This window comes from Podarcis raffonei, chromosome Z (assembly GCF_027172205.1).
Source record: "Podarcis raffonei isolate rPodRaf1 chromosome Z, rPodRaf1.pri, whole genome shotgun sequence".
NCBI classification, from domain to species: Eukaryota; Metazoa; Chordata; class Lepidosauria; order Squamata; family Lacertidae; genus Podarcis; species Podarcis raffonei.
Window position 1 is genome coordinate 21,593,827 of NC_070621.1, and position 24,143 is coordinate 21,617,969.

At 44.7% G+C, this 24,143-nt stretch overlaps 1 protein-coding gene across 1 annotated transcript in view; it reads right to left on the reverse strand.

Moving 5' to 3' along the window:
- Window positions 1–389: 389 nt before the first annotated feature.
- Window positions 390–24,143, reverse strand: part of LOC128406958 (heat shock factor protein 3-like) — a 56,962-nt gene continuing 33,208 nt past the window's right edge. The window contains exons 4-11 of the mRNA XM_053374856.1: window positions 23,373–23,494; window positions 21,063–21,138; window positions 20,004–20,065; window positions 18,451–18,532; window positions 17,654–17,784; window positions 10,678–10,783; window positions 1,544–1,598; window positions 390–613 (exon numbers count right to left, since the gene is read on the reverse strand). Of these exons, the coding sequence (XP_053230831.1) occupies window positions 390–613; window positions 1,544–1,598; window positions 10,678–10,783; window positions 17,654–17,784; window positions 18,451–18,532; window positions 20,004–20,065; window positions 21,063–21,138; window positions 23,373–23,494 (858 nt within the window). The remainder of the gene's footprint in view (window positions 614–1,543; window positions 1,599–10,677; window positions 10,784–17,653; window positions 17,785–18,450; window positions 18,533–20,003; window positions 20,066–21,062; window positions 21,139–23,372; window positions 23,495–24,143) is intronic.

The following is a 24,143-nucleotide window of genomic DNA, read 5'->3' on the forward strand; positions in this document are numbered from 1 at the left end:
GAGTACAAACCACCTCTGAGTCAAAATTTAACAAGAGTTAAATTATTGCAGTTTTGCAATACTGGATATCACGAGACTAGACAATTTGATAGGCAAAGGTTTACAGTGAGCTACAAGTTGCTAAGACTAGAAAAAATACTTGTATATAAAATAAACTTCTTTTGGATTATTTGTTTTTTGAAAAAACAAACAAATCATTGTGGCACAATTCCAGCTTTTTAGCTGCACAGGCTTTGGTATTCAGAAAAAGCAGAATAAACCCTCCCCTTACAGAAAACCACAGAAAGGAGAAGCAAGAGCTCCACCAGCCTTTGGTGCTGAAAGCTACATCTAGGTAGCTTTCTCTATGAAATCTGCAACCAGGCTGGGGAGCAGGAGGGGAGGGCCTCTTACGCATTTTCAGTGAAAACCGGCTGATCCAGGAACAACAGGGCAGGTGCGCCATCTACTTGGGATACTTGACTAAGGCACTCCTCAAGTGCCTCACCGCTGAAATGAACAGGAGGTATGATGTCAACAGAAGCCTCCAGGGGAATACTGTTGTCATATTCCATCTTGAAAGTTGGAGGCTCCCCCAACATGGGATTCACGTTGTTCTGAGTCAGAAGCAAGTCTGCGGAGAGGGAAAACACACCCACCAACATTACAGCTAAGTGAGACTCCACATGTATAATCAAGGGGTGAACAAGCAACATCAAGGGATAGCCTGCATGTCCGAATGGATCACAGATGTAAGGCCACCAGAGTGGACTTTATTCCTTTTATTATTTTTATTATTTCATAAAATTTATATGCTGCTTTTGTAAAAAAAAACGAACAAACTAACCTCAAAGCGGTTTGCAAAAAAGAATTCCATGCTGCCTGAACCGTAATCCTTTTCTTTTCTTTTCTTTTCAATTATTTATTTATTTATCGTTAGCACATGACCAAGCAAACATGGAGCATACCCAGCATAAAAATAAATAAGGAGATGCAGTTGCACATAGCCAAGATTTTAAGATGAGTCTATATAGCCCAGCTATTACAAAGAGTAACTACTGGGAGGAGTACTTATGTGACTCTCCCTATTTATATAAAATAAAATAATGAGTCCACATCAAAACTGTCTAGTTTGGCTTCTCCCCAGACTACACATCTATGAGCTCATTCTCCCCACCACTTTCCCCTGGGAAAACCCGCTCTTTACCACTGGATCGGAACAAATGTCAATCAGGTTTCCTGTGGACTGATGTCTGCTCAGGTTCAGGGCTAAGGGTTTCCCCAGGGAAAGTGGCGGGGCGAATGGAAAACCTCTTTGACTTGTGCCTCGAAAGCTCAGGACAAGCGGAAAGTCTCTCAGACATGTGCTTGGTGGGCATCGCAGAAGCAAACTGTGGGCAAGCCCAATGCCTGACCACTCTATAACCAGTCCATAACCCTTCCTACACCAGGTGTATGTTGGGGGGGGATCATCTCCCTGCACTGCCACCACCACCATGTTGATCGACATCTGGGAATAAATAAGCTTTCTACCAAAGCAGTTCATCTATTTCCAATAGCTTACCATTCATTGGTGCCTCCTGCTCATTCATCCCAGTCTCAACAGTTTCCCCTGTTATCTAGGTGAAAGCAAACATACAAGGAAACTATTAAGGACAAGCACTTACTTATATTCCGTTATTCGTTAAAAAGAAATCAGAGTGGTTTACAAGAATTGTATATAAAGCCCATACAATAAAGATTATGCAAAAATTTAAAATCAGGAATCAACGAACTATTATGGAAAGTTGTATTCTTAACTGCCTATATAATAAGAATAGAAACATCTTGAGCAGGGACTTAAGTTGGCAAAGAAGCCTGCTGAATCTCTATTGGCAGGGTGTTCCACAGCACTCGGCCAATGACATGAAAGGCTTGGTTTTTCATTGTTGTCAAAGAAGCCTCACCAACTTGGGGAATGAACAACAACGCTCCTGCGGGTGATCTCAGTCAATGAGCTGGGATATTAGGGTTTAGGCAGTCCCTGAAGTACCCAGTACCTAAGCAGCTCAGGGCCTTGTAAATTAACTCAAGAACCATAAATCTGGCTCAGTAGTAGATGAGCAGCCAAGGCAGATGCTTAAAAACCAATCTGAATGTGAGGTGACAGTTGCTTAGCTTTGTCTGGTTTGCAAAGTATTTATAATAAAACACATAGCTTGTGCATAGTTCATTTGATCAGGAATCAATAAATCTCTGAATGTTGTTTACTAATCTACCGAAAAAGGTCTACACTTCTTTACTCTAACATGCCGCATTTTCCCCTCTATAGGACACACTTTTCCCCCTCCAAAAATTAAGGGGAAATGTGTGTGCGTCCTATGGAGGGAATGCAGGCTCCTTGGCTTCAGCGATAGCAACGCAAAGCCTCCGAAGTGCAGAGGGAGCGCTCCCTCTGCGCTCCAGAGGCTATGCGTTGCTTTCGCTGAAGCCTGGAAAGCAAGAGGGGTCGGTGAGCACCGACCCCTCTCGCTCTCCAGGCTTCAGGGAAGGCCTGAAGCCTTTGGAGCGCAGCGGGAACTTGTGCTGTGCTCCGAAGGCTTCGGGTTCCTTTTGCTGAAGCCGGGAGAGCAAGACTCTCCTGGCTTCAGCAGAGAGGGAGAGCTGCGCGGAGCTCCTTCAGCCAAGCGGGAGGAGAAATGGAAGGGGCTCCGTTTCTCCTGCCGCTTCACTGAAGGGGTGCTGAGCAGAGAGGGGTAGATTTTTTTTTTCTTGTTCTCCCCCTCTAAAACAAGGTGCGTCCTATGGTCGGGTGCGTCCTATAGAGTGAAAAATATGGTATTTCATCTGTTTAGTCCTAGAGGCCAAATTCATGCATGTCATTTCCTCATGTTTTGCCACTGACACTCTGCTTAGGCTCTAGAATTTCACCTGGGGCACTGCTGCGGCTGCCCCCAGATGTGTACCAGTACGTGTTTGATATATTCTATGTGTGTCAGCTAAAACATTAAGGCATCTAAAGTAACTTTTTGGGGGGGGGTCCTGTTACCCTGCTAATTCTGCTCTGCTTAGCTGCAGTGTATACACATTTTAAATAAATAATTTAAAAAAGCACTGAGAGCCAGCCTTGGCTGCCAAGCGGCAATCAGACTGGATCTAAGGGAACTTTAGATTTCAATTTTTTTTGTTATTATTCTAATAATCATCTTCCAGTATTTTTGTGCAGAGTTATAGGTTCACTGCATATAGTAATGTGTCCTGTTCTTCTTTTTGCACCTCCAGTGTAATTCTTAATATGACTCATTCACTAAGAGGCAGTGTGATGTAGTGGTTCAAGTGCTGGACCAGGCCCTTGGGTGACCGGGTTCAAATCCCCGTTCAGCCATAAAATTCATTGGGTGTGACCAGTCACTGCATGCCAGCCTAGGTTGTTGTGGGGATAAAATGAGAGACCATTGCAGGGAAAAGTGGGATATAGAGGAAATAATCAAATAAAGTAAAGGTAAAGGGACCCCTGACCATTAAGTCCAGTCGTGGCCGACTCTGGGGTTGCGGTGCTCATCTCGCTTTATTGGCTGAGGGAGCTGGCGTACAGCTTCCGGGTCATGTGGCCAGCATGACTAAGCCGCTTCTGGCGAACCAGAGCAGCACACGGAAACGCCGTTTACCTTCCTGCCGGAGCAGTACCTATTTATCTACTTGCACTGGCGTGCTTTCGAACTGCTAGGTTGGCAGGAGCAGGAACCAAGCAACGGGAGCTAATAATCATACATTGCTCCAATTCAATCTCTCACCCAGAAACCATTTTATCTTATATTTGCATGAAAGCCAGGAGTCTAGGCTTGCAATCCTCCTGCCACCCAGCAGCCTGAAGTGCCAACGTTCCCAAAACAAGACCAACCAAAGTGTCCCTGCTGCACTGCATTTTGCAAGAGAGACTCCCCATTGTCAGCCAGCCATTCTCCCTTTGGAAACCTAGACAGGGCATTCTTTCAGGAGGTCAGACTACACACCACACTTGTGAGCAACACTTACAGGGTTCATGTTGCTGGTAGACGCCACTGCGGCATTACAGTGGTACCTCAGGTTAAGTACTTAATTCGTTCCAGAGGTCCATTCTTAACCTGAAACAGTTCTTAACCTGAAGCACCACTTTCACTAATGGGGCCTCCCGCTGCTGCCGCACCGCCGAGCATGATTTCTGTTCTCATCCTGAAGCAAAGTTCTTAACCCGAGGTATTATTTCTGGGTTAGCGGAGTCTTTAACCTGAAGCGTATGTAACCTGAAGTGTCTGTAACCCGAGGTACCACTGTACTGGACCCCTAACTAATATTGAAGGGAAGTTAGACAGAGTTCGGGAAAACAGGACATAAAGTGGATGTACTTAAGAGTGAACTGTGGTGGGGGGAAATGCCTTGAAGTTATCAGGGATCATTCTTCATCCACTGAGCTCCTTTTCCCTGACCTAGGAGTAGACCCAGCCTCCCTGTTCTGTAATGGTCCGTGACAGAATGTCCATCCCATGTGCAGGATGAAAGAACTTAACCCAATCTGATTTGTAGAAAGAGGTACAGATGCTTCAAATGAAGAACCAATGTGATGGTCTGGATATTTTAAAAATCTGTTTGGGATAATATTTCTGACATGTTAGGATATCCTTATACCCTTGGAATCTAAAATAGTTCTTTTTGACCTATCTAAAGCATGCTATCCTGGAAAATGATCAATAATCAGTATTATGTCATAACTTCTACTAAGATTATGAAAACTATTAATAATAATAATAATAATAGGGGGCGGGCAGTACATCTCTTACAATATGTGGATGGATTGAAAAAATCTGGAATATATTAGCAATTATTGAGTTAACTTATTATAAAAGAATACTGTTAGAATCAGCCTAACAGGTTTCTGGAAATATTGGGGGGGGGGGTGTTAACATTTTGGATTAATATGTTTAATGACAATGTTCAATCTGCTGTAATATTTTGAGTGAAGCCTCTCTGAAACTTACGCAGGGGTTACATTCTGGGGATCACGCCTAAAACCAAAATCGTGTACAGTAAAAACCCAGTGGTGGTTGGATGCTATTTATCCTGGAACCTCTGGCTTTTAATTTCCATTTTTTATTGCCGTGCATTTAAATCACAGAACCAAAGAACTTTAGAGTTGGAAGGGACCAGCTGAATGTGCACAAGTTAAATGTGTGTAAGTTTCTGGCTTTGCGTTTTATCTTTATGAATTTTCTTTCTTTATTGAATCTAAACTTTTTAATCTAAACTTTTTTTTTTTAAGGTTTGGACTCATTAGGGGGCCCCTAAAAAAATGCTGTCCTATTTGCTTCTAAGCAAAGCCAGGGAGCTCAAACAGCAGATGAGCTTGTCTCAAAATTTGCACAGAGCTGATACCACAAACTGGTAACGCATATGAGTAGGTGAAGGGGCCTCGGCCAGGAATACTGCACTTGAGCTGCTGCCAATGGCAACAAAATTCACCAGAAGGTTCATCTAATCTCCCAGCCTATCAGATATGCTCACGAGAAAGGCAATTGCTAAAGCAACTCAAGGCCAGTCAAAAGAATCACCACATCACCCGCCCGCCCCCGCCCCCTCATAATCAGTCTAGCTTGGTAAGCATCCTTAAGCCACTCAGCAATCTGAAGAAAACTATTTGGTGCCACTTAAAGGCTAAAGAGAAAATCAGAAGTTTGTAGCTACCATGATAGGTTTTCTGCACCTACGGCTAATCCCTGGAGTAGTTCCCTCTCTAAGGTGGGGGGAAAACCACCACACAGGATCCCTTTCCTCCATTACAGGAGAGTGACATTTTCTTGGGCAGAAGTGGTAGGCAGGTTGGTGGGGGAGAATCTATTGAAAGTTGGGGGCTGGGGAGTAGCTTGACAAGCATTCAGGTATAGGAGGGCCTTCTCCTCACACGCACGCTGATTGCAATTCTTTCAGAAATGGAGGTTTTCTGTCCGGATGAAATCAAGGTTTTAAAGCAGCTCAACTCCTGTGACTTCTTCAGAAAACTGCTTTTGGGGAGGGGGTGGGGAAGAATCCCAACCATTCTGTTCAAATGACAGTTATCTGGGTTTTAGAGATGGGCAGGTCAGACTATCTCTTTTTCAGGTACTTAGCTACATGCCTGTTTTGCTCCTTTCTTTTGGCATTATATGGAATATCTTTTTTAAAACAGAAAATGTGGCCTTCCATCCCTGTTTGAGTTCCTTCTTTGGAACCTGTGAGAATTAAGGCAGAGCTGCATACAGCAGGCAGGTCCTATAGAAACTCCAGAAAAAGACTGCATTTGCCACATGCCCAAGTGCATGGGTAGGCAAACTAAGGCCCGGGGGCCGGATCTGGCCCAATCGCCTTCTCAATCCCTGTGGACGGTCTGGAAATCAGCGTGTTTTTACATGAGTAGAATGTGTCCTTTTATTTAAAATGCATCTTATTTGTGGGGCCTGCCCATAGCTGTCAACTTACAGATTTGAAAATAAGGGACCGGCAGCCTCGAAAATAAGGGATCAGCAGCCAAAATAAGGGATTTTGCTTAGCTTATACAGAAGTCTGGCACTGATGGAGCCATGCTGCTTTTGCTGCGACTGACTGTGTTTTGCAGGGGGTTGGACTAGATGATCCAAAGGGTCTACAACTCCCACCAAAGAAGAGGGGCAGACAAAACTGATGGACGACGTTGAGATGGCAAACCTTACAGGCAGAATTAGAAACCAGGAAGAGGACCTCTTTAATAAAGAATGGGGAAAGTTTATAATTTAGTTGAAAAGCTATTGTAAATAGTTACATACATTGGTAGGATTGGCAGAAAACTTGTAGTAAAAATTTGAACTATGGATGGACAAATGATTTATAAAAATAGAGTTATGAAAGGGATGCAGAGGGGGAAATCACTACATTAAGATGCTGCACTGGTTGGAGGTTATGCTAAGCAGGACGTTGGGGCTGCCGTCGTCCTGGTGCGAGGAGTTCCATCGGCCCTTCCCCACCAGAGAGAGAGAGGGAGGGAGGGAGAGAGACTCTCGCCCACACCACCCACCAGCCTGGCATGAGGTGGTTGCGGCGCCGCGGTGGCCGCTGAAGTGCCACCCTTCTGCATCCCTCCCCATCCCCTCCTCTTCCTCCTCCCTCAGGCTTCCCCTGGCAGCGCAGCAGAAGTCTTGCAAGAGATGGGCTGCCTACCTGCCCGCCGCCACGCGTCTCGTCACTATGCGCCCCTGAGGGGGAAAAGGGAGAGATGGAGATGCAGCAGCTCGTGCGCGCGCTCTCTCTCGCGGTGGAGGACCCCGAGCCGCTGCTTCCTCCCGAGCCGGGTGAGCATGAAACCTGGGAAATTTAAGGGACATCATCAATAAGGGACAGCAGCGGGACACAGTGCTGGGATAAGGGAGTTTCCTGCCAAATAAGGGATGGTTGACAGCTATGGGCCTGCCTGGTGTTTTTACATGAGTAGAATGTGTGCTTTTATTTAAAATGCATCTCTCAGTTATTTGTGGGGCATAGGAATGTGTTCATTCTCCCCTCCCAAATATAGTCCGGCCCCCCACAAGGTCTGATGGACAGTGGACCGGCCCCCTGCTGAAAAAGTTTGCTGACCCCTGCCCAAGAGCTTTCCCCTCACAATTACTATTCCTACTGCTCTATCTATCTGGCAAACCTGTTAGGATAGGGCCACTGAGTCCAGGTAATTTCGCTGCCCCAAAAGAGACAAAAAAAGTGACTGTGAACTCAGAGCCACCTCTCCCCATAGCACTGCCCCACATCTCTCTGCCAGTGAGTGAAAAAGCCTCTGCTGCTTATGTTTTCCAAACTATAGTCTAGAGCTCCTGCATAGTCTACATTCTGATCCTGAATCTCAGGGACAAAGGTCTGAAAGCACAAACCAAGAAAATAGACTTTTGATCAACCCAAGTAAGGTTCCCCCTGACAACCAATCAGGCAAGAGACTTGAAATAGGGGAACTAAAGATGACAAATACTATCTTTCTCCTGATTCTCACATAGAACATAAGAACATCAGAAGAGCCTGCTAGATTAAGCCAGTCCAGTCCAGCATCCTGTTCTCCCCAAGAAGAGGAGATAAGCAACTGGCTGGTAGCTACCATATTTTTCGCTCTATAGGACGCACCCGACCATAGGACGCACCTTGTTTAAGAGGGGGAGAACATAAAAAAAAAATTCTCCCTCTCTCTGCTCAGCGCCCCTTCAGCGAAGCGAAGCGGCAGGAGAAACAGAGCCCCTTCCATTTCTCCTCCCGCTTGGCTGAAGGAGCGCCGCGCAGCTCTCCCTCTCTGCTGAAGCCAGGAGAATCTTGCTCTCCCGGCTTCAGCAAAAGGAACCTGAAGCCTCCGGCTATCCCTGAAGCCTTCGGAGCGCAGCGCGAGTTACCACTGCGCTCCAGAGGCTTCGGGTTCCTTTGCTGAAGCCGGGAGAGCAAGACTCTCCTGGCTTCAGTGAAAGGAACCTGAAGCCTGCGGAGTGCAGCGGGAACTCGCGCTGCGCTCCGAAGGCTTCAGGCGGCTATCCCTGAAGCCTGAAGAGTGAGAGGGGTCGGTGCGCATCGACCCCTCTCGCTCTCCAGGCTTCAGCGAAAGCAACAGGAAGCCTCCGGAGCACGGAGAGAGTGCTCCCTCTGCGCTTCAGGGGCTCTGCGTTGCTATCGCTGAAGCCAAGGAGCCTGCATCCGCTCCATAGGGCGCGCACACATTTCCCCTTAATTTTTGGAGGGGAAAAAGTGCGTCCTATAGAGCGAAAAATACGGTACTTAGATTTTCCAAATCCAGAGACGGTTTCTTGAGGTGTGGCTTTGTCACTGCCAGCCCCTCTCACAGGGAGGCACTAACCACATCCCTGGCCCAGACTGCTGTCCCCACCCTGCTAGTTTTTAACAGCAAAGAGGGGCAAGGGTACAGAGTGCAAGTTATCACCCTGACTGATTCAAGCACCTTGTCCACATCCTTGAACCTTACTAACTGAAACTCATCCAACAGGTCTAGACACCCCATGAGATTGATCTGCTATAACAGTGGAGTCAAGATCACAGTGGATGCAAGCGATTTTATCCACAAAATGATTTGCAAACAAGTCATAGCGAGCTACCGTTAGTTACACCATCTCCTTTGGTTCAGATTGTAATGAGGCGCCATGCTACCAGGAAAAGCCCTGCCAGACGACATAGTGAGGATGCAATGGAGGCAGCAAAATATGCCCTCTTTGCTGCCTTCACTGCTGCTAGGTAGGCTTGATAATGAGCCCTCACCCGTGTTCAACTGCATTCAACCAGATCTTCCCTCCACTTGTGTTCAGGCTGCCTCACTTGTTTCCTCATCCTAAGCTTTGGAGTATACCATGGAGCCAAGTGGGCTCCATGAAGTGGAAAAGGGTGCCCAGGGGCAATTGTGTCAATTGTCATTTGGATGTTCCAGAGGTGGGCCAGGGCTTCAACAGGAGAGTCAGTCATATCAGCCAGAAAATCTCCCAGAGCCTTCTGGAAACTCATTGGGTCTATCAGCCTTTGAGGGAGGACCATTCATGCAGGACCCTCGCCTCGGAGGAGGGGGAAAGATGCTGACAGCCTAAACCTCAACAGGATCTGACCATGACAAGGGACTGATGTCAATGTCCCCCACCTTCAAATCACCCTCTTCCTGCCCAGTTGAGAATACAAGGCCCAGAATGTGGCCTGCCACAAGTGTTGGGCTGGTGACTTGTTGGGACAGCCCCATGATCATTGTGGCAGCCATGAGGTCCTGAGCCACTCCAGAGCCAGTCACCTCAGCATGGATATTGAAGTTCACCAGAATCACCAGTCTGGGGGTCCTCAACACTGAGACCAGCTCTGTCAGCTCGGGCAGGGAGATTGCTTGGCAGCAAGATGGGCAGTAAACCAGCAGAATCCCTAATCTGTTGTGATTGCCCAATGCCAGGGAACACACATTCTTGATCCCTGCCCCACACTGGACAGAGACACTGGAGAGAGAGAGAATTTCTATAGATCACAGCAACACCCCCTTCCCTGACCCTCAAGTCTGCCCTGATGCTGCACCAAGTATCCAGGCAAGCACAACTGGGTGAGACCAACTCCACCCTGCTCACCCACCCAGGTCTCAATTATATCATGTAGACGAGCCTCCACATCCACAGTGGAACAATGGATGAGGATGGTCTCACTCCGAGCCAACTTCGCATTCAGCACCAGCAGCCATAGACCTGACGGCTGGCTGATAAGATAAGTCCTCGAGTTCAAAGAGGAACTGGCACATGGCAGAGTCACCAACTGCCTGTGCCGTGTGCCTTTTACCCTGCCTACCCCAGCTCCTACATCATTCCTCCCCCTACCCTGAACCACTGTGATGGGGCTGCTGTTCCTAGATCCTCTCTCCCCAGGTATATTCCACAAAAAACAAAAAACATGCAAGACAAAAACAGTTTAAAACTATTTAAAACGTTTTAGACAATGGGTGTATTATAACAAAACTGAAACCAGCCAAGTACCCCAACCCAAAGATCTATTCAGCTGCCTCAGCTTTCAAATCTGCAGTTAGTCAGGACCTTGCCCTCCCCCAAGACTCACAACTGAGATGGCAGTACAATGGCAAACCACTTTTTTAAATCCACAAATGCTGTTTTCGTCCTTTGTTGCATGAATGAGTGCCGCTATTACAAATCTAGGAACTTGCCCACATGAAGATGAACTTACCCAAGAAAGTATTTTTGAGATACTGTTTTGCTCCTCCTCATTCAGCTCCGTATCAATCTTCACAGTGTTTGATATGAATACATTCAAGAAGCCTTCACCCTCCTCTCTATGAAGAAAAGCAGAAAGTCTAAAATTAAACAATGGGTAGAAGAAAAAAGACAAGCGTTGCCACATTCATGGGAGAAGCCAAAGGAAAGAAGCAGCCTGATCAAAGAGCTGTTTCATGGTGGAATGAATTCCCTTAGAATGTGGTGGGCTCTCCTTCCTTGGAGGTTTTGGAACAGAGGTTGGATGGTCATCTGTCAGGGGAGCTTTAGCTGTGATTCCTGCATTTCAGGGGGTTAGACTGGATGAGCCTTGGGGGTCCCTTCCAACTCTGCAATTCTATGATCTTTTGATTCAATGGCAGGAATGTGGAGTAGCAGGGTTGTTGTTGTTTTAAATAAAGTGCTTATGTCCCACCTTCCAATAGAAAACAAAAGAACACGGGTAGCTTGCCTTAAATCAAATTGGTCCATGCAGCTCAGTGTTGTCTACACAGACTGGAAGTGGCTCTCCAGAGTTTCAGACAGGAAATCTCTCTCAGCCTTACTTGGAGCCACCATTGGGGATTGAACTTGGGGACCTTCTGCATGCAAAGCCAATGCTCTACCAGTAGGCTATGGCCCTTTCCCAAACAGCCTTAACAATACAAATAGGTGCAAAGGTTAGCTTTGATGGGTAGAGCCACAGCTCAGTGGTTGAGAACCTGCTTTGAAATATGTAGATCCATATGAACTTAGCTATGGGTCAGCAACAAAGCTGGGATTTTTGCCAAGAGGACTCAGCTTAAATGTGATCTCAGAAAGGCACTTCTTCATGTTTTCAGGCAGTCTCTCCCAATCTGTGCTGGCTGCTCTGCAGGGCACCACATTAAGGCAGGCTGCTCTTAAGCAAGCACACATACACAGCATCACTTAACCCTGGTTGAATTATGCCTTAACTGTGAAAAGATCTTGAAGAGGCACTTGACTTCTGCTTTGTAAATTTAACACACAGGTGGAACAGTGGTATTGAAACCTGATGGGAGAGAAGAGGGGACTTGATCATGCAAGACTTTTAGCTTACTCACACTTCCATTTGTGCCATGATTTCCAGGCACAGGCCCCTTATTTGTAGGACTGGTCTGAGCGGTTTTCTGCTTGCCTCAGTGCTTTCCCTGAGAAAACCTGTTGCTTATCACTGAAGTGGAACTAACACCAATCCACAGAAAACCCAATTGATGTTTCTTCTTGTTCAGCAGCAAACACAGCTACAAATCATGGACCTGTGCCTAGGTATCATGGCATATACGAAAGTGTGGATGAGCCCTTGAAGTCAGCTCATCCCTGCATTAGATGATCACCCAAGGCCACTAATGAATCATCCTTTGGGAACCACTAGTCTGGCATTTCAAACTTTTCCTGGCAACTGCCCCCTTGGTTCCATAAACTCATGCCCAGAGCCCCCCAGTAAAGCATCGCCCAGAATACTGCTTTGCGTAACCCAATAAGGAAGCTAAAACTCAATAAAACTCAAAACAGGAACAATCAATTGCATATTTATTCATTTATTTAATGTCTGGATAAGATATAAAGATTTTTTGGAGAACAAAACCCCAAGGTGGTTATCACCAATGGAAGCGAAAGCTATGAAAAAACTTAATATGGAGGGGAAATGGCCAAAGTATTGTGAAATTTTGGAACAGGAAGGTGACAAGCTGAAATTGCAGAGTTATGAGAAGCTCAAAGTGAAGGTGCGAGACTGGTTACATTATTTTCAAATAAGAGAGGTTTATAATCAAGATAAAAGAATTGGTTTTCAGGTGGAAAAATCAAAGTTGGAAACAGAATTGTTAGAACCCAATGCTAAGATATTTTCAAGAATGTATAATTTGCTGTTGAAATGGAGTACTGAGGAAGAAATGGTAAAATCTGCTATGATTAAATGGGCACAAGATATAGGACATAATATCATGTTTGCTGACTGGGAGCAGTTGTGGACCACTGGGATTAAATTTACGGCATGTAATGCCCTAAGAGAGAATATTATGAAAATGATGTATAGGTGGTACATGACCCCAGTCAAGCTTGCAAAAATATACCATTTGCCCGATAATAAATGTTGGAAATGTAAAGAAATTGAAGGTACATTCTTTCACCTTTGGTGGACGTGCCCGAGGATTAAGGCCTTCTGGGAGATGATTTATAATGAAATGAAAAAGGTACTTAAATACACTTTTGTGAAGAAATCAGAGGCCTTTCTCCTGGGCATAGTTGGCCAATTGGTGCCAAAGAAGGATAGAACTTTTTTTATGTATGCTACAGCAGCAGCAAGAATACTCATCGCAAAGCATTGGAAGACACAAGAATTACCCACCTTGGAAGAATGGCAGATGCAAGTAATTGACTATGTGGAAATGGCTGAGATGACTGGCAGAATCCGAGATCAGGGAGAAGAGTTGGTGGAAGAAGATTGGAGGAAATTTAAAATTTATTTACAGAAGTACTGTAAAATATATGAATGCTGATGACATTGAAAGAAAATGAAGGGGTTCTAGTAACAAGAGATAAAAAATTGAAATTATAAATTTGGGAGGTAAAATATATAAGGACAAAGAAGTACGATACGAATTTGCTGAACTGTTAAAAAGGGATATAAAAAAGGGAGGCATGAGGAAGTCAGGAAAATAAGTTAATCGAAGATGAATAATTAGAAAAGAGTGATATGTGTTTTTCCTATTCTATTTTTTGTGTGTTGATTGTTTTTTTTTCCTTGTTAGGTTAAATGTTTGTATTTTATGTATTGTGAAAGTTTGTATTGTTGTGTTTTATATTTTCCCTGTGTTTTTATTATTCTATGTTTGGTTGTATCTTTTTATTGTTAAACTTAATAAAATATTATTATAAAAAAACAAAAAAAACAAAGTTCAATTGAAACTATTTAGTTTAATTCAACAAAATTGATGAATTTGATCCAGTGACACCAGTTTTTCAAGGTTTGAAAACTACTGACACCTCTAGCAACCACCTGCCTCTTAGCACCTGCCTAGGTAATCCCACCACCTACGAGGAGGGGATACCACCCACTTTGGAAACTGCTGGGCTGATTTACCAGAATGCCCAACTCAAGGAATCAGACTGGCCCCCATGAAACTAGGTGCACCTGTCAAGAGAAGTGATGAGCTGTGCTTGTTTTCCACGGACATGGGCCATCAAGGTGTCAATCAGCTTCACAGAACCTCTCTTTTTTGCCTTGATCTTGGTCTTTTTTGCCTTGACATGAGCCGCCAAGGTGTTAAGCGGCTTCACAGAAGCTCTCTTTTTTGCCTTGGTCTGGGGTGGAGTGTCCACAGTCTGAAGTCTGCTATTGGCAGGAGTGTCTCCTGTTGGGCCTCCCTAAGGGACATGCCATAGGCACAAGATGAGAATCCAGTACCCTTGATTCTTTTTCTTAGCATATAATGTAGTCAAAGCAACACGCCACCACTTCTATTTCATTTTATACAAAGCTAACTATAACCCTAAGCAAGCCACAACATAAATGCCATGCTAAGACCGCTGGCCCATTAACTTGATACCCCATGGAAAATCCACAGGCCTCCTAATATGATTATCTCCAGCCCCTGTTGTGCCACAGCATCGACACTTTCCTGAGGCTTCTGAATGTAAACACCACATTGCTGGCTGCCAGGGGGTAACTTAATACTTTCAACAAATAATTGAGCCTAGTGGCTATGACCAAATCCATGGAACTCACTGAAAGAAACAGATTAATTATGAGGAAGTGCTTCCATTCGCTGGCAGCCACTTGTTCATTCACACTGAATATCCCCCACATGTCTGTATTTTCAGTAACTTCAGTTCAGTAACTGGTTTCTCCATTCATGAACTCTGTACTAGTTTATACAAGTCAAATGGGCCTTAGAAAGCACTGCAAATAACAAGGCCAGTGGAAGTGATGATATTCCAGCTGAACTATTTAAAATTTTAAAAGATGATGCTGTTAAGGTGCTACACTCAATATGCCAGCAAGTTTGGAAAACTCAGCAGTGGCCAGAAGATTGGAGAAGATCAGTCTACATCCAAATCCCAAAGAAGGGCAGTGCCAAAGAATGCTCCAGCTACCGCACAATTGCACTCATTTCACGCGCTAGCAAGGTTATGCTTAAAATTCTACAAGGTAGGCTCAAGCAGTATGTGGACCGAGAACTCCCAGAAGTGCAAGCTGGATTTAGAAGAGGCAGAGGAACCAGAGACCAAATTGCAAACATGCGCTGGATTATGGAAAAAGCTAGAGAGTTCCAGAAAAACATCTACTTCTGCTTCATTGACTATGCAAAAGCCTTTGACTGTGTCGACCACAGCAAACTATGGCAAGTTCTTAAAGAAATGGGAGTGCCTGATCACCCCATCTGTCTGCTGAGAAATCTCTATGTGGGACAAGAAGCTACAGTTAGAACTGGATATGGAACAACTGATTGGTTCAAAATTGGGAAAGGAGTACGACAAGGCTGTATATTATCTCCCTGCTTATTTAACTTATATGCAGAATTCATCATGCGAAAGGCTGGGCTGGATGAATCCCTAGCCGGAATTAAGATTGCTGGAAGAAATATCAACAACCTCAGATATGCAGATGGCACAACCTTGATGGCAGAAAGTGAAGAGGAATTAAAGAAACTTTTATTGAGGGTGAAAGAGGAGAGCGCAAAATATGGTCTGAAGCTTAACATCAAAAAAATGAAGATCATGGCCACTGGGCCCATCACCTCCTGGCAAATAGAAAGGGAAGAAATGGAGGCAGTGAGAGATTTTACTTTCTTGGGCTGCATGATCACTGCAGATGGTGACAGCAGCCACAAAATTAAAAGACGCCTGCTTCTTGGGAGAAAAGCAATGACAAACCTAGACAGCATCTTATAAAGCAGAGACATCACCTTGCCAACAAAGGTCCGTATAGTTAAAGCTATGGTTTTCCCAGTAGTGATGTATGGAACTGAGAGCTGGAACATAAAGAAGGCTGATCGCCGAAGAATTGATGCTTTTGAATTATGGTGCTGGAGGAGACTCCTGAGAGTCCCATGGACTGCAAGAAGATCAAACCTATCCATTCTTGAGGAAATCAGCCCTGAGTGCTCACTGGAAGGATAGATCCTGAAGCTGAGACTCCAATACTTTGAGAAGAGAAGCCTTCCTGGAAAAGACCCTGATGTTGGGAAAGATGGAGGGCACAAGGAGAAGGGGACGACAGAGGACGAGATGGTTGGACAGTGTTCTTGAAGCTACGAACATGAGTTTGACCAAACTGCGGGAGGCAGTGGAAGACAGGAGTGCCTGGCGTGCTCTGGTTCATGGGGTCACGAAGAGTCGGACACGACTATACAACAACAACAAGTGTAATCTTAGGAGGTTGGTACTTAACCTAGCACCAAAGCACAGGGTTCCATGCAGATAGCCCCCTGATTCAGTACTCAGCATCTCCAGTTACAAGGATCTCCAACACAGGAGAAGTTTAGAATCTTTCCAAGTTTTGTTCAAGCAAAACCTAGTCAGTTTTGCACTTACTCATTTCCTTGCACACTTTGCCAGCTCTACTAGCTTCTTTTAAAGAAGAAGTGACTAGAAAGTACAGTATTCTGCCAAAATAAAACACTCCACAACTTTCGTACTTAACGTTAACAGAAAAACTCACAACCCATGTTTGAAAGAGTGAAACAGACAAGAAAATCAATACTTTTCAATCAACCTGGCATACTTCTCTTTACATATATGCACAGTGCTGCTTTTCTTTTTAAAAAAATGTTTAGGGGTGCTCTCATTTTCCTACGCATAATGAAATACTGCCCCTCAATGAGGCCAAACTTAGATTCACAAAATGTTTAGGGGTATGCGTCCCCCCAGAAAAAAGCACTGCATATGCAACACTGACAGAACGTGGTTTAGGGCCTCCGAGAACACACAGCAACTTATGGAATGGTGCCTTCGTTTAAAAGCTAAAATGACTGTAAAGTTACGGTAAATGTAATTAAATAGATGTTTGCGGCTTCTAGGTAGGATTGCTGAATATTGATTGTTTTCACTTACTTATGCAAGAAGCAACAATCAAATCTTTGGGAGGCAGGGAAACATGTATCAATTTATTGGCATTTTGGGGTTTCTAAGCAGTCAGCCAAAGAGAGACACTCTATGCATATATCACCCAAAGCAAAAAGGGTTGCAGCACCGTCTTCAGCCTCTGAATTGTTTACTGAGAAACAGCCAGCCAACCTACCTACCTGTCTAAACCACAATGCACGTTTTGAATTCTGCATCCTCGCTGTTAAGTTGTGGGTGAACATATCAGACGACACAGCGATTCTTCAAACAGCTCTTGTTTATTCACAGGCCAGAACAGAACTGAACTGAAGGGTTCAGCCAGCCTGCTTATATAGAGCTCCACTAGAACGCAACAGCGGGATGCGGGTGGCGCTGTGGGTAAAAGCTTCAGCGCCTAGGGCTTGCCGATCGAAAGGTTGGCAGTTCGAATCCCCGCAGTGGGGTGCGCTCCTGTTGCTCGGTCCCAGCGCCTGCCAACCTAGCAGTTCGAAAGCACCCCCAGGTGCAAGTAGATAAATAGGGACCGCTTACTGGCGGGAAGGTAAACGGCGTTTCCGTGTGCTGCGCTGGCTCGCCAGATGCAGCTTTGTCACGCTGGCCACGTGACCCGGAAGTGTCTCCGGACAGCGCTGGCCCCTGGCCTCTTGAGTGAGATGGGCGCACAACCCTAGAGTCTGTCAAGACTGGCCCATACGGGCAGGGGTACCTTTACCTTTACCTAGAACGCAACAGTAACCATTTTCAGTAACTATCCAATCACTGAAAGTCACTTTCGATCCCTTATTTACATATGTGGATATGAACTATCTACAGTATCCCCCTGCTGGCCCAGGGTGAGTACTTCAGTACATAACACTCACCCAGTCCCATGGGGCTCACACACTACAGCCTGCTCATTATTTGCACCAGCAGCACCCCCTGCTTCACCCTCCATGTTGTTACAGGTCACAATCAAGTTTCTGCAGTCTGCACTGTGTCCTGGAACAGCTGCCTGCAAGAGACAAGAGTAAGAAACTGATGTGTTAGTGTGACAACACCTACACTCTAGAACTCCCTACTAACATCAGGCAGGTGCCTTCACTGTACAGTTGTACCTTGGATCCTGAACACCTTGTGACTCAAACATTTTGGCTCCCGAATGCTGCAAACTCGGAAGTGAGTGTTCCAGTTTGCGAACGTTCTTTGGAACCCGAACACCCAGAGTGGGGCTTCTGCAATTTCTGATTGGCTGCAGGAGCTTCCTGCAGCAAATCGGAAGCCACGCCTTGGTTTCTGAACATTTTGGAATTCGAACGGACTTCCGGAACAGATTCCATTCAACTTCCGAGGTATGACTGTATTCTTTTCAGCCTGCCTGCTAAAAACAGTTTTGTTTAGGCAAGCCTACCCAGACATATAGAATGTTGATATATGCTTTAATCTGCTTTTAGCTTATTTTAATCTTTGAAGGTTTTAAGTGCTTTTTTACAGACGATATTTTTAATTTTCTCTTGATGTTCTCTCCCTACCCCCACCCCCGCAACCATCAAGCAGGTGTATAAATCTTATGAAATAAATAAAATGTCTGACTAGTGTCATACTGGTTAAATCTTTTACCTGGGCTATTGTACACAAAGTAAAACAGGAGAATTATTTTTTAATTTTTTAAAAAGCTTACTGTTTCACGATCCTCCATAGCACTGCGAGCCTGTGGACGGCTGTTCTTTGGACGAGGGGCTTCCGAAGCCTCATTCCGAGGTCTGAGTGAGTGAGAGAGAAAAACACACACGCACATAAATAATCAAATTCTTATGACATGCTTAGAAAGATATGAGGGGCCAAAACATCTAATTCAAAAATTCATCTTGTCTTCCACATAAGGCAATCCTTACCTGCAGAAGAAATGAAGGAGGCAAAGCCAGAAGTACAGATAGGTTGGCCTAAATCTTATCCACTTGCTCAAGATTTTACCCTCTTTTGCAGCATGGGAGATCCCTTTACTACTTACCACTGTATTGTTAATATCAATCATATTATGATGACTGATAAAGTATCTTCACAAAGGCTTTCTGTCGTGTATGATTTCTACAGTAAAATCTGAAAGCCAGTCTTGTGAATTTATTTAAAATGCATAATTTCCTACCAAGCTTTTTTCTTTTCTTTTTTCTTTTTTTGACAGGCCAGCGCCTCCGGCCTTCCTTTCCCTCATCCATCAACTGTGGGCAGCCCTTCCATCAGGCTACCTCAGTGGGGAAAGAGAAGGGAAGCAGGAAGCTCACTCAGTCAGCTTTGCTGGAGGCCCAGTTCCACCAGACACCTGCTGGTCCTCAACTGTGCCAGTTGGGCATTATAGGAACAATTGTTTAGAAATTGGTGTTTGAGTTTTGGTTTTCTTCTCTGCCCCACCTTCCCTTTTCCCTTCTACGTTGTCGGGGTTGTTGTTGTTTTAAGATCATAAGTCTTCAGGTGGGGACTGTCCTGTTTTGATTATATGTAAGCCACTCTGGAAGCTTTTTGGGCTGAAGAACCAGGCACAAACACTCCAAGTAAAAATAGCAAGCTCTTGCGAGCTATGGCTCCCCAAGCATCTATAAAAGGTGAGGACATACAGAGAAAAGGACAAGGATGTAACAGGTGAACATGGACCATGGGGGAAGGAGCTTCTTAGTGGTGAGGCACACACATTTCTTGAAGGATGGCCCAGGTTCAATCTGTAGCATCTCCTGTTAAAATATTCTTAGGTTGGAGGGCTTGAGTTTGTGGGGAACAACTCAGAGAGCTGCTGCCAGTCAATGTATAGGAAATATTGGTCTATGGTCTGACTCGGTATAAGGCAGCTTCATGTGACTTTTCCAGGTAAGCAAGAAAGCCACAGTATCTAAAGCATCCCTAAACAGCTTAAACACTAAGTATCTCCATACACGCCCACAACAAATATTTCACAAAACCAGATATAAGAAATCAGAGAGATGAAGCCACAATATTTAAAATAGTGTGGTGACAGTGTGAAATGAACAGAAAGTACCATATTTCAAAGAAGCACCACTGAGGGTACCTGGGGTCTTAGTGCCTCGGCAAACCCCTTTCTGCTGGTCTTGTCTAAGACGTTTTCCAGAGGTCAAAGCACTGCATGTTGCAAATACAAGCTTTGACTTCTTTCCCCAACTAAATAGGGGAAATTATTTTATAGGTTCATTTTGGGCAACGGGAGAAGAAAGTAGTAAGAGTTACCTTTTCCTTTGGGCATCCTGCCTGCCTGTCTCAGACATGCAATTCATAATGATCTGGAGGATCTGAAGTCAAAGAGGTAGAGAGAGAATGAATGAATGAATGAATGAATGAATGAATGAATGTTAGAAGCCATGTATTCCTTTTAGCCATTGCCACAGGGTCAGGGGACAGTTCCAACTGAGAGTTAGCTATCAAGACACACCTGCCATGTTCAGGCTTGCAAGCTACAGAAGAAGGCCTGAGTTTGAAAAAGCATTTGCCATGCAGCAGCCAGCATGGGCTCTTCCCGCCCTTCAACTGCCACTTGGCAGAAGCAGTTCCGTCAGGGTGCATCAAAGAAAGACCATCTCCATTCATCTCCATTCAGACTAGTCATTGCAGTAATTACTCAGTAACATTTAGGACTAGTGACCCAAGTGTGCTAGTTTTCCTCTTCCTCCATCTTGTCTGCCTGCCTTTTCTTCTTGTGTTGTGTCTTTCAGATAGCAAGCCTGCAGGCAGAGACTGCCTTATTTGTTAATGATTTTATGCAAGCTGCATGGAACAGGGAAGCATATTTGTGTGTTTGAATCCTCTGAATAGCTGTTTAATTTGTTTTTATATTGCTGATTTACTGGTTTTAGATTGTGTCTTGTACACTGTTTAGGTTTTTGAAAATATTGAATGGTACATAAATACTTTTAAGCAAACAAGCATTATCCCCATACTGCATATTATGGAGGTGAGGCAAGCCAGGCAGTGGCTTGCATAATCCTCCTAGAGCATTTAGGAGAGTTCTGAATGGGGGGACTTCTAAATTCACAGCTCAGCTTTAGCCACTATCCTAAATTACCCTGCCTTAACAGGACATAAAGATTACCATCTATCTCTGTGTACTTTACTCATCTACTTCTGGTATGCCATAGTGCAGCCTTTGCAAACAGGGGTGTTGCCCTCCAGGTGCCACTTCCATTTGACCAGGACTGATGGAAGCCATAGTCCAAAACACATCAGGAGGACAGTTAGTTGGCAAAGGCTGCTCTGGAACATCAGGAGAAAAGCAAAGTCTTTTTCTGGTACCTGAGATAAGACATCCTGCTGCTGATCTTCCTTCTGTTGCAGAGAGCCCATTCCCTCAAGGACTGAGGTGGTGTCCCTGAAAGAACAGGCACAGAGGGAGGTAAGAAGAACTAAGGAAGAGGGGAAGATGGTCACATACCTGCCTTATGATGGCACAACGTCAGGGGACATTTCATGCTGCTTTTTTAGATATAGAACCAGAAATGAGAAGTGGGAAGGCAATGTACCCACTTCATACAAGCATAGTAGACACAGCTGCTTTTCAGTGCCGCACTCAGTGGAAAACCTCAGCTTGATGTGTCAGAAAAACAGTGATTATGTACTTGGACCGCCAATTCTGACGACCCTTGAGTTAACCAGCTCTTGTTCCTCATCATGCCAGGCCTGCTGGGTTGGTTCTGGGGAATTTCACATACACCTCCTTTGCTGTTCAGCCAGTCCTTGAGTTGGAAGGTACAGTACAATTGCATCTTCTGCAGGGGCTGCATTCCAGGGATAGTGTGTATATGCAAAAACACATATACTTGAAATGCCCATGCATGAGCAATCTTCTGGAGCCAGCACACCAAAGGAAGGTAGCGAGCTTTTAAGCTCTCTGCTTACTGGGCTGTGAGATCTCATGGGGCCATCCAAGATTTCATGAGAGCCAGGTAAGCAAGACAGGGAGATTAAAGGCTCTTTCCATGCCAGAAAAAAACCCTATGCAATAAAAGCTTTTAAGCTCTCCACCTTCTGTGCAATTAATATGTTTGATTTCAACCAGCTGGTCTTCAACAGCATAAAGTTGAAATCGCAAAGGTTAGACATGCATATGTACTGTACCCTTCTAAAGCAGAAGTTGGTGCCCCCTCCAGATGTTTGGATCACAACTCCTATCATCCCTTAATACTAGACCATGCTTGCTGGGGCTGCTGGGAACTGTAGTCAAAAATATCCATTATTAATTATTATTTCATTTATTTGTATCTCACATTCTTTTGCTAACCGGGACTGACACAATGACACAGATAAAATACAAAAAAATCTAAACAGAAAAGATAATCATTAAAAAGTAACTCTTAATAGACTTGTTTTTATATTGTTTCAATTCTATAAGATCTTAGTTACCTTTTAATGATTATCTTTTAGATAATAAAAACACAACAGCACTCTTTAAAACACTTCCTTAAAAAAACAGCTCCCCAAAGACTGTCAGAATAAAACCATCTTCCCCCACCCCTGGAAGGACAACAGGGGAGCCAGTCTAGCTTCTTTGAGGAGAGGGCTTCAAAGCCTAGAAGCAGCCTCTCTAAATCTAGAGTTCGGGGCAGGTTTATATGAGGGAATAAGGTTTTTCAGATAGCTTGGGCCTACACTGCATAGGGCATCTAGGGGGCACCATGTTGGCTACGCCAGTGTAGACAGAGCTGAGGGAAAGTGTATGGTTCAATATAAGGCACTTTCCTTCAAGACAGAAAAAAAGCTATTATTTATTCACGCAGTGCGTAAACTATGAAATCTGCTAAGCACAAGATGTAGTGATCATCAATAAATGTGACTGGTTTAAAATGGGATTAGGCAAATTAATGGCGGATAAGTTTATTTGGTATATCAGTCATGAACAAATAATGTTATCATGATAACTGTGTGCTTCCAGTACCGGAAATAGCAGGCCTCTGAATATCAGTTGCTCACAATTCTGAGTCTCTCAGAGGCATTTGGATGGCCACTGTGAGAACATGATGCTGAACAAGATGGGTCTTAGGCCTGATCCAGCAGGATTCCTCGCATGCCCTTATTAGAAATGAGCTATAGGTTCTCCAGCAGTTTGACTTCATCCCTGGAGGCACACTCCATTGTCTCTCAAGACAGACAGATGCCAGTGGTACAGAATGGCTCTTTCTAACCGCCACTTCAGAACCGCCTAAATGCAAGCGAGAAACAGCCAAGTGTGAAAGTACTAATGCTGCTGAATTACCCAGAAATTAAACAGGACATTTCGGTCTCTGCCCTAAGTTGAGCTCTGCAAACAGATAACATGGCACACAAGTGAAGCTCAAAACATAGCACAGATAGAAGCTTCATGGTACCTACAAGCTACTTAGCCATAATGCTGAAAAAGGCACTGAAAAGTGTGTGTAAATTACCCAGATTCTGCTTATTTTTGCACTCAGCATCACATTTCACCGTGGTGCCAAATCCTGCTATGCAGCCCCCACCCTACCTATAGCTTTGCAAATGCAGGTAAGTTGAAGATGTTGCAAAACCTAAAATGAGCAGAGTGGCTCTCATTACAAGACAGTACAAACTCAGCAGAAGAAATGTTGACACCTGGTCACGGTATCCAGCTTGGTGCTTATGCCATCCTGCTGTTCTCTCATGGCCCGGAATTCGGCGAGCATTGCCTGCTGGTCTTTTTTTGAGCTGGCTGCGGGCTCCTTGCGTGTATACGCCTGTGACAGAATCAGATTGCAGGTACTGTTTTTAGAGACAAGTTATTGTTTAAGCAGGGAACAAATGCAGTTAAGGAACTGGCTTTTGCAGAGCAAGGACTTTGGAAGCCATCCAGCCTCACCTCTATCTATCACAGGAGAAATCCCAAATCTGGTGCATATACCACCTCAGCTGGCAGCAGCAGCACAACTGCAGCTCTATAATTTTGGAAACAAATGGCCTCTGAGTGCCTCAGTAAGAAAACTGCCAGTTCATTCAAGCATCATTCAAAAGTGAGCCCTCTAAGTGGGTTTGTGCAGTTTGGAAAAAATGGTTAGGGAACACTTGAGAGGTCACTGATATTTCCCTCACACAGGCCTGACTCACACAAAAGGAAAACCACAGCTTCCCACCCCACAGATGAACCTTGGGTTCACACGCAAGGTCATCCTCCCCTCCTCTTGAACCAGCATAGTGGCCTTTTGCACCTGCAGGGGAAGGAATTCCACAATCGAGGCACCACTACAGAGAAGGCCCTGTCCTGAGTCACTGTGAGACACACCCACTAGAATGATCTGAAATCAGGCTTGGAAAGAAAGTGGAGGGTTTCATCAACTTTGCACTGACCCTCAGAAAATATTAGAGGAACAGTGAGAGCCCTGTTCACTC